The sequence below is a fragment of the Taudactylus pleione genome, unplaced genomic scaffold, assembly GCF_031769625.1.
Source record: "Taudactylus pleione unplaced genomic scaffold, aTauple2 ptg001334l, whole genome shotgun sequence".
In the NCBI taxonomy this organism is placed as follows: domain Eukaryota; kingdom Metazoa; phylum Chordata; class Amphibia; order Anura; family Myobatrachidae; genus Taudactylus; species Taudactylus pleione.
This window is the reverse complement of record NW_028285734.1, coordinates 213,814-226,038: the sequence shown is the minus strand read 5'-3', so window position 1 is coordinate 226,038 and position 12,225 is coordinate 213,814. Positions and strand designations below refer to the sequence as shown.

Below are 12,225 nucleotides of genomic sequence, written 5' to 3'. Positions count from 1 at the left end.
CGTGACACCCAGTCATACGGGACACAGTGACACCCAGGCCATACGGGACACCGTGACACCCAGGCCATACGGGACACCGTGACACCCAGGCCATACGGGACACAGTGACACCCAGGCCATACGGGACACAGTGACACCCAGTCATACGGGACACAGTGACACCCAGGTCATACGGGACACAGTGACATCCAGGCCATACGGGACATCGTGACACCCAGGCCATACGGGACACCGTGACACCCAGGCCATACGGGACACCGTGACACCCAGTCATACGGGACACAGTGACACCCAGTCATACGGGACACAGTGACACCCAGGTCATACGGGACACAGTGACATCCAGGCCATACGGGACACCGTGACACCCAGGCCATACGGGACACAGTGACATCCAGGCCATACAGCTTACTGTGCGTTACATTGTGTACCTAATGGAAAAAGATTGCCGGTTATATAACAGTCGCTTGTTAGTCTGCTGCTGTTTGTGCACAGAATATCCCCCTGTGCTTTTATTATACTGGTGGCCAAAGCTGGGCCTGTCCGCAGCGACTTACAGATCTATTGTCATTAATAACTCAGTGACACAGTTACTGCTCGGTTCCCTGCCTCAGGTCTATCTGGATAATCTCAGGGATAGTCGGTCACTTTCCTCTAACTCCATCTGTTATTTTGCACCATAGCTGTAAGGGGTTGAGCTATAAAATAAACACAGTGCACCCCGCCACAGTCCTACTACGGTGCACCCCGACACACTCCCCATAGCACACCCCCCCACAGTCCCCACACAGTGCACCCCGCCACAGTCCTACTACAGCGCACCCCCGACACACTCCCCATAGCACACCCCGCCAAAGTCCTACTACGGTGCACCCCGACACACTCCCCATAGCACACACCGCCACAGTCCTACTACGGTGCACCCCGACACACTCCCCATAGCACACCCCGCCACAGTCCTACTACGGTGCACCCCGACACACTCCCCATAGCACACACCGCCACAGTCCTACTACGGTGCACCCCGACACACTCCCCATAGCACATCCCGCCACAGTCCTACTACGGTGCACCCCGACACACTCCCCATAGCACACCCCGCCACAGTCCCCACACAGTGCACCCCGCCACAGTCCTATTACGGTGCACCCCGACACACTCCCCATAGCACACCCCCCCACAGTCCCCACACAGTGCACCCCGCCACAGTCCTACTACGGTGCACCCCGACACACTCCCCATAGCACACCCCGCCACAGTCCTACTACGGTGCACCCCGACACACTCCCCATAGCACACCCCCCACAGTCCCCACACAGTACACCCCGCCACGGTCCTACTACGGTGCACCCCGATACACTCCCCATAGCACACACCCCCAAAGTCCCCACACAGTGCACCCCGCCATAGTCCTACTACAGCACACCCCGACACACTCCCCATAGCACACCCCCCCACAGTCCCCACACAGTGCACCCCGCCACAGTCCTACTACGGTGCACCCCGACACACTCCCCATAGCACACCCCCCCACAGTCCCCACACAGTGCACCCCGCCACAGTCCTACTACAGCGCACCCCGACACACTCCCCATAGCACACCCCGCCACAGTCCTACTACAGTGCACCCCGACACACTCCCCATAGCACACCCCACCACAGTCCTCACAGTGCACCCCGCCACAGCCTACTACAGCGCACCCCGACACACTCCCCATAGCACACCCCGCCACAGTCCCCACACAGTGCACCACGCCATAGTCCTACTACAGCGCACCCCGACACACTCCCCATAGCACATACCGCCACAGTCCTCACACAGTGCACCCCGCCACACTCCCCATAGAGTACAGTCCCCACACAGTGCACCACGCCATAGTCCTACTACAGTGCACCCCGACACACTCCCCATAGCACATACCGCCACAGTCCTCACACAGTGCACCACGCCACAGTCCCCATAGCACACCCCGCCACACTCCCCACACAGTGCACCACGCCACAGTCCTACTACAGCGCACCCCGACACACTCCCCATAGCACACCCCGCCACAGTCCGCCACAGTCCTACTACAGCGCACCCCGACACACTCCCCATAGCACACCCCGCCACAGTCCCCACACAGTGCCCCACGCCACAGTCCTACTACAGCGCACCCCGACACACTCCCCATAGCACACCCCGCCACAGTCCCCACACAGTGCACCACGCCACACTCCCCACAGTCCTACTACAGCGTACCCCGACACACTCCCCATAGCACATACCGCCACAGTCCTCACACAGTGCACCACGCCACAGTCCCCATAGCACACCCCGCCACACTCCCCACACAGTGCACCACGCCACAGTCCTACTACAGCGCACCCCGACACACTCCCCATAGCACACCCCGCCACAGTCCTACTACAGCGCACCCCGACACACTCCCCATAGCACACCCCGCCACAGTCCCCACACAGTGCACCACGCCACAGTCCTACTACAGCGCACCCCGACACACTCCCCATAGCACACCCCGCCACAGTCCCCACACAGTGCACCATGCCACACTCCCCACAGTCCTACTACAGCGCACCCCGACACACTCCCCATAGCACACCCCGCCACAGTCCCCACACAGTGCACCACGCCACAGTCCTACTACAGCGCACCCCGATACACTCTCCCATAGCACACCCCGCCACAGTCCTCACACAGTGCACCCCGACACACTCCCCATAGCACACCCCGCCACAGTCCTCACACAGTGCACCCCGACACACTCCCCATAGCACACCCCGCCACAGTCCCCACACAGTGCACCCCGCCACAGTCCTACTACAGCGCACCCCGACACACTCCCCAAAGCACACCCCGCCACAGTCCCCACACAGTGCACCACGCCACAGTCCTACTACAGCGCACCCCGACACACTCCCCACAGAGTGCACCCCGACACACTCCCTACACAGTCCACCCCGCCAGTCCCCGCACAGTGCACCCCGACACACTCCCCACAGTACACCCTGCCACAGTCCTACTACAGCGCACCCCGACACACTCCCCATAGAGTGCACCCCGCCAGTCCCCACTGTGGCAGGACTGTGGCAGTGCGCCCTGCCACAGTCCTACTACAGCGCTCCCTGCCACAGTCACCATACACTGCACCCCACTGCAGTCCCCACACAGTGCTCCCTACCATTCCCCCCCACCAAAGTCCCCACACATTGCACACAGCCACAGTCCCCACAGTGTACCGAACCACAGTCCCCATGCGGCGCTCCCTACCACAGGCCCCATAGATCGCAGCCCCCAGACAGCGCTCCCCGCCACAGTCCCCAACCAGTGCACCCCGCCACAGTCCCCAAACAGTGCACCGAACCACAGTCCCCATGCGACGCTCCCTACCACAGTCCCCATAGATCGCAGCCCCCACACAGTGCACCCCACATACTGTCCCTGTCACTATCCCCACACAGCGCACCCAGCTACCTCGGTCCCCATACAATGTACATTGTATGGGAATATTGTCGTAATGCGATTTAACAAGCTCTGATAAACAAATGTTTTCCTGCTTTGTCTTTGTAGGGAAATGCACCTGAAGATGGTGCCCCTCAGCTTAGCTCTATGGCTGAGCCCGGCCAGAGACGGATCACGTGGTCCCTCCCTGGTGGGCAGCAGTTGAACCCGATGCCCAGCACAACTACTTTGCACTGTACATGGGCAGCCGGATAACGCAGGGCTGCTGGGTCCTAACCCAGAACCTCTTCCCATTAGCAAGTGCCAGAGCTGGCGGTTACCTGAGCTGGTGTCCCAGCCTCTGATTGCTGATAGTTTGCCCCAATCTCTGCAGTATGAGGCGATGAGGCCTATTTTCAGGGTTTGTACTTGGAGCCTGTTACTCAGTGGTTTGCGTACAGGTCCGATAGTGTCCGATCGTGCGCGGGATCTGTACTGCGCACGTCCTGATCAGTGATTGCCAGCTTGCTCGCAGCGCCTGACTGACAGACTGTGGCTGCTTGGGGGCAGAGTTGGGGCGGTGTCATGTCAGAAAACAAGGGGCGTAGGCCCCTTCTCCTGGGCGTGCTCCAGCTGTGTGATAACACCCGCCATCCTGAGTAACCTGGGGGGTCACGCCGAGGGATCCGATGGCCGCTTCCTCGGACACCGGATCACAGAAGCCGACAGGCAGCGTCTATTATCAGAAGACGCCTCCTGCGGCATCAGCTTACTGTAACCTCACTGCTATGCCCAAAGACACCGCACCATGCTAAAAGCCTACAGTCAGGCCCAATGTCCCTTAGTAGCGGCACAGTAATGAATCAGTCGGACTCACAACGCGGCTACATTGCGGTGATTTCCCGGAGGAGTCTGGGTTTTCATCGGTGCCCTTAAATCAGTGCTATCCCGCCTCAGTCAGGACGGTTAGGAGCTATGACTACAGTACAAGAACAATATATGAGTGTTTGTGTTATAGTACACGTCTGTGCCGGTAATGACACCTGGCCAGCGGGAATACTGCATTAGAGGTGCAGGCGCTGCGATACATAGCTTCCAATCCCTCAGCTTCAGTGCCAGGGGACGTCAAACACGGTCACAACCTTCATTGTGTCCTGATGCCCAGAACAGTTAATTGGGACCAATTAGCTGAGAAACAAAAAGTCTCCTGAAAACGTAATTGTCAAGGAGATGATATTTCACTCTTCCTGCGTACGGAGTGTTTTGCATATGGCAGTAGGCGCTCTAATGGCGCCCCCCAAACAACGGGAAAACAGCCAGACGCTCCGTAAATACAAATAGAGGACACTAAAGTGGCACAAATAGCAAAGATAAGTGCTTAGCGTCTCTAATAATAAATAATAGCCAGCTGACGTGCACAAGTGATCATGATTACCTCTGCGGCATGTTTGGGCGCACATTTCTATAATAGTCCCAGTATGGGGGCTAAGTCCGCGCCCCTCTTATCCTGCGGACATGTCAGGGAATCCGTCTGTCTAATAGGTGTCTCCGATCTCTGTCTCCACAGCTGCTCCCCGAGGGCCCAAAATAACCGTGGCTCCCATCAGAGCGCGTGTTGGCGACACAGTGCGGATGGCGGTGCAGGAGTTTCAGGTAATGACGGGGGGGATCCGGGACCAGAGTACATGAAGAATTTCTCTTAGTATAATGATAAATAAGGAAGCCCGAGCGGCCGACATTATCAGATGTGTATGAGCTGCGCAGACGTTCATTCGCCGGGGTGATGCTGTAGAGGAGCCGCCCGCGTTGGCGACGGAGTTGAGTGATTTTCTTGCAACTGTGCTGCACAACACTTTCTAGAAACTGGTACGGCGCATGCGTTACGCAGACTGAGCGCGTAAAGGCGCCGCCGCAGTCAAGACGGACGGTATCAGAAATGCTGTGGAAAAGTGATGGGAGGTGGCTACAAGCGCACGTGACAATGGTCCGCTCGGTGGGCGTGTAATGGGAGCGTTGGTGCACTGCGTTCACAGACGTGGGTATAGCGGGCCAAAGTTTTGCTACTGCGTATTCGCCAAAATTCCAGGAATCCCTTACTGCGCACGTGCAAACCAATTTCGCCAATAGCGTACGGCATCCCTAACGCTTGAGAAGGGGTTTATGATCCCTGGGCGTAATCAGGGTGGAGACTGGGAGGTGACCTCAAGTGATGCCGAAAAGGGGGCGTGTCTGGGAGCGCAGCCGCATCACCCCACCCTCTCTGAATCAGGCCCTGAGTTGGAAAGACAAAGGGTTAATATTATACGTACTTGGTAACAAGAAATATGAGGCTTATCTGACTACAACAGGAACACTGGATCCCATCCAGAACAGGGATGGGATCAATACCTCTGTAATCAGTACACAATCACAGGCCGCGTGCCGGCCAATCTGCTGTAGTATTTCTGTCAATATTTCCAAGGGAATAAAAAAACAATATTTCAAAGTGCTCAGGGCACTGTATAAGGGTATAAACCTGATTATCTGGCGTTTGCAGAGCAGCCTGGAGATGCTCAGGGACAGCAGAGCGCGTGGTCACTGCAATAACAGTCAGGAGCCTTTCTGGGGGGAATCACAGGACACCAGCAACTGCAGACGACACAGGATGGGAGGGGGAAGCCCCTGATGAAGACTTAGCAATGAAACGCATATTCCTAGGCTAATCAATGTACTGTGCACTGCACATTGCCAATCATTGTTTTACAGATCTAACGCGCTCCCCCAAATTGCCATTCAATCACTACATAATTATATAGAATATATATATATATATATATATATATATATATAAAAACCTTTGATTTATTTAAGCTAAACAATGTTCTCCACTTTACTTTGCAGAATGAGGTCTTTCCCGAGCCCCTCTTTACATGGACCAGGGTTGGCGGAAGACTTTTGGATGGTAGCTCAGAACATGACGGGAAGGAGCTGCTCCTGGAGAGGGTCCCGGCGGAACTGAACGGCTCTATGTACCGCTGCACTGCCCAGAACCCCCTGGGCTCCACAGACACACACACCCGGCTGATAGTATTTGGTGAGTGCAGCTCTATACACCGATATCCCCATAAATCAGGCTCCTGTGTCCTCTATAAACAGACAGACTCTAGTCCTGGTCTTGCTGCGCTCTCTTATTGTATTCTAAGGCGAGAAAATGAGTGAAGGACGCGCGGCGTAACCTCGGCCGGGCACATTCTGTTCTGCGTTCTACGCGGTATAAATCTTTCACAACTTGTGGCATATTTGCAATATATCAAGTCTCAGCCGGTCATTTCTAAAGGGTAACTCACAACTCAAACATCAAATCAATAAATAAGCAACCAAGGTAACCAGCTGGTACGCGGCAGCGTTGTGCCGGCACCGGACCGCAACGCAACTACCATCATAAACTATTAATTCTCCTGACACTAATTCATTCCTAAGGACAAGTAACACATTAGGAGGCGTTTCCCAAATCCAAACAAACTAATCCCGAGATTGCTCGATTGTGAAATCACATCTCCTTTACTATAGAAAGGTCACTATGTACTAAACGTATGTCCTATAGTAAGTGTTCATTCTGCGTACGGACTAAAGAGCATAGCAAATGTTGCACAAGTCAGTATGTAGCTATTTCCTTTTTAGTTTATTAGTACGAAGCCACCAACACTGAGGATGTGACATCTGCTAATAAGTCCCGGCATAGCGTCAGAGTAAGATGTAGGGGTCCTGGGCTGAGGGCCGTCATCCTGTACTCAACCCCCTCCAAGATGTGTTCCTGATAATGGCACTATGGGCCTGATTCAGAGCCGCTCGTAAGCGGCCGCTCGTTCGCTCCGAGCGATGTTTGCCCAACTGCGCATGCGTACGGATCGTAATACGCATGCGCGAACCAGTCAGTGCGGCCGAAAATCGTTTGTTCGCTAAATAGCGAATGCCTGCTATTTTGAGTGACAGGAGGAGGCGTATGTGGGTGGTAACAGGGGAAGGTGCTTGAAAACGGGGAGTGGAGATCCGATCGCAGGCGTGCTTAAAGGTCAAAACGGGCGTTTTATGGGTGTGCATAATTAATACAGCAGCGTCATTGACCACGTCACTTGGTTATTTTATAGCCAGAACTGCTCGCAAGATTGTGGTAGCAAAAACCAACCACAAGAATAGCGAGCAGTTCAGACGCTGGTCGATGTACTCGATTAATCTAATAAATAGCGGACATGACGTAGGATGCGAGCGGCCAGGGGGCGTCGTTTTCCAAAAACGACCGCAAGTTTTGTTCGCTCGTTCAGACCTAGAGGCGTGAACAGACCGCAAAGAGCGAACGGTTCATTTGAATAGCCACCCCTATTTTCTGGACGAGCGAGCGCTAATTGCGTCCGGCTCTGAATCAGGCCCTATAACCCATGTCCTGTGAGCAAATATATGATGGGATTTGTAGTTCATCCAGAGAGTACAAGAGATAATAACATGCTTATACACCCCATCCCATGACCCCCCCAGATACTGTGACTGGCCGGGTGTGTGGGGGCAGAGGGGACCCTGATGAGTCTGGCAGATGGGACGCTGAGGGGCGGAGCCTCATTAGGAAGGTCAGGGCACAAAGCCATTACATGCTAATGGGAGGTTGTGGTGTTACCGAGTACAGGTACGATGGGACATGTAATGACGGCCGGGTTATCCATCTTCCTCCCGGTACCTGCGTGTTATCAGCACACAGATTCCAGGGTCACCCATCACTATTAATATGGGGAGAGGGGGCTAAGATCAGCCCCCCAACAGCCCGCCATGAGTGCCTAAATCGCTGGTAATCCGGCTCAGGTAAGGGGGAGCCCACTGAGTGTCACAGGTACAATCATTCTCCGATAAACCTAGACCCCAGTCATTGAGGATGTAACACACAGAAAAGGCGACTCTTCCCGATGAACGGTCATAAATAAGTGTCCCTATATATTATTTATATGCTTATTTAACTAACAGTGCCCCCTTTAAAGGAACTAAGATATATTAGTCTATAGTATTGTATTAAATATTATTGCGGATTTTATAATTACTTACCTACATGACGTTTCTGACTTTGATCCGCTGTAATGCATTGGGAGGAGAGAGAACCCCGGGAAGCATCAGAGACTGATCCCCAGGATCTTCTGTCACTAAAGAGTTAATGTCTGTTAAGCCCGCCTACTTGTAGCTGGGTGCACACTAAGCGATGTGTATACTCAGCGGTATCGTCAGCAGCGGGACCCGGCATTGGTAAGTGCATACACACTTGCCGATGCCAGCAATGACGGCAGGGAGGGGCGAGGCCATGCTGCATTCGGATAATGATATCCCCAGATTGTGCTGCATGTACAGACGACTGGGGATATTGGTAACGACCAGCGGGATCGCGCATCGTTCTTCGCATAGTGCGTACACTCTGGACGATTTGAACGATATATCGTTCAAAGATGTCCTTATCGTTCAGATCGTTTATAAAAAATCGTCTAGTGTGTATGGGGCGTTATATGACCAGCCAATCAGGAGTGGTCGCTTATCTCAGTCCGGGACATTTATACGGGGTTGTTTGTCTCCTATTGGTTTACGGCTAATCAAGAGAAGAAGCTTGTAATTTATCAGTAATTAGACACGACACTACAGTACACTACACTACACTACACTGCAGTACACTACACTACACTACACTACACTGCAGTACACTACACTGCAGTACACTACACTACACTGCAGTACACTACACTACACTGCAGTACACTACACTACACTACACTGCAGTACACTACACTACACTACACTGCAGTACACTACACTACACTACACTGCAGTACACTAAAGGATACTACACTACAGTACACTGCAGTACACTAAAGGATACTACACTACACTACACTGCAGTACACTAAAGGATACTACACTACACTACAGTACACGAAAGGATACTACACTACACTACACTGCAGTACACTAAAGGATACTACACTACACTACACTACAGTACACTAAAGGATACTACACTACACTAAAGGATACTACACTACAGTACACGAAAGGACACTACACTGCAGTACACTAAAGGATACTACACTGCACTACACTACAGTACACTAAAGGATACTACACTGCAGTACACTAAAGGATACTACACTACAGTACACTAAAGGATACTACACTACACTACAATGCAGTACACTAAAGGATACTACACTACACTGCAGTACACTAAAGGATACTATACTACAGTACACTAAAGGATACTACACTGCAGTACACTAAAGGAAACTACACAACAGTACACTAAAGGATACTACACTACACTGCAGTACACTAAAGGATACTACACTACACTGCAGTACACAAAAGGATACTACACTACACTACACTGCAGTACACTAAAGGATACTACACTACACTACAGTACACAAAAGGATACTACACTACACTACACTGCAGTACACTAAAGGATACTACACTACACTACAGTACACGAAAGGATACTACACTACACTACACTGCAGTACACTAAAGGATACTACACTACACTACAGTACACGAAACGATACTACACTACAGTACACTAAAGGATACTACACTACAGTACACTAAAGGATACTACACTACACTGCAGAACACTAAAGGATACTACACTACACTACACTGCAGTACACTAAAGGATACTACACTACACTACAGTACACAAAAGGATACTACACTACACTGCAGTACACGAAAGGATACTACACTACACTACACTGCAGTACACTAAAGGATACTACACTACACTACAGTACACTAAAGGATACTACACTACACTACAGTACACGAAAGGATACTACACTACACTGCAGTACACTAAAGGATACTACACTACAGTACACTGCAGTACACTAAAGGATACTACACTACACTACAGTACACTAAAGGATACTACACTACACTACAGTACACGAAAGGATACTACACTACACTACACTGCAGTACACTAAAGGATACTACACTACAGTACACTAAAGGATACTACACTACACTACACTGCAGTACACTAAAGGATACTACACTACACTACACTACAGTACACGAAAGGACACTACACTGCAGTACACTAAAGGATACTACACTGCACTACACTACAGTACACTAAAGGATACTACACTACACTAAAGGATACTACACTGCAGTACACTAAAGGATACTACACTACAGTACACTAAAGGATACTACACTACACTACAATGCAGTACACTAAAGGATACTACACTACACTGCAGTACACTAAAGGATACTACACTACAGTACACTAAAGGATACTACACTGCAGTACACTAAAGGATACTACACTACAGTACACTAAAGGATACTACACTACACTACACTGCAGTACACAAAAGGATACTACACTACACTACACTGCAGTACACTAAAGGATACTACACTACACTACAGTACACAAAAGGATACTACACTACACTACACTGCAGTACACTAAAGGATACTACACTACACTACACTGCAGTTCACTAAAGGATACTACACTACACTACACGAAAGGATACTACACTACAGTACACTAAAGGATACTACACTACAGTACACTAAAGGATACTACACTACACTGCAGTACACTAAAGGATACTACACTACACTACACTGCAGTACACTAAAGGATACTACACTACACTACAGTACACAAAAGGATACTACACTACACTGCAGTACACTACACTAAACTACACTACACTGCAGTACACTACACTGCAGTACACTACACTACACTGCAGTACACTACGCTACACTACACTACACTGCAGTACACTACACTACACTGCAGTGCACTACACTACACTGCAGTACACTACACTACACTGCAGTACACTACACTACACTACACTGCAGTACACTACACTGCAGTGCACTACACTACACTGCAGTACACTACACTACACTGCAGTACACTAAAGGATACTACACTACACTACAGTACACAAAAGGATACTACACTACACTACACTGCAGTACACTAAAGGATACTACACTACACTACAGTACACTAAAGGATACTACACTACAGTACACGAAAGGATACTACACTACACTGCAGTACACTAAAGGATACTACACTACAGTACACTAAAGGATACTACACTACACTACACTGCAGTACACTAAAGGATACTACACTACACTACACTACAGTACACTAAAGGATACTACACTACACTAAAGGATACTACACTGCAGTACACTAAAGGATACTACACTAAAGTACAAGAAAGGACACTACACTGCAGTACACTAAAGGATACTACACTGCAGTACACTACAGTACACTAAAGGATACTACACTGCAGTAGACTAAAGGATACTACACTACAGTACACTAAAGGATACTACACTACACAACAATGCAGTACACTAAAGGATACTACACTACACTGCAGTACACTAAAGGATACTACACTACAGTACACTAAAGGATACTACACTGCAGTACACTAAAGGATACTACACTACAGTACACTAAAGGATACTACACTACACTGCAGTACACTAAAGGATACTACACTACACTGCAGTACACAAAAGGATACTACACTACACTACACTGCAGTACACTAAAGGATACTACACTACACTACAGTACACGAAAGGATACTACACTACACTACACTGCAGTACACTAAAGGATACTACACTACACTACAGTACACAAAAGGATACTACACTACAGTACACTAAAGGATACTACACTACAGTACACTAAAGGATACTACACTACA

At 50.4% G+C, this 12,225-nt stretch overlaps 1 protein-coding gene across 1 annotated transcript in view; it reads left to right on the top strand.

The window, feature by feature from the left end:
• Positions 1-12,225, top strand: part of IGSF21 (immunoglobin superfamily member 21) — a 666,639-nt gene that overhangs the window by 634,658 nt on the left and 19,756 nt on the right. The window contains exons 7-8 of the mRNA XM_088463203.1: positions 5,010-5,095; positions 6,323-6,515. Coding sequence (XP_088319329.1) covers positions 5,010-5,095; positions 6,323-6,515 — 279 coding nt within the window. The remainder of the gene's footprint in view (positions 1-5,009; positions 5,096-6,322; positions 6,516-12,225) is intronic.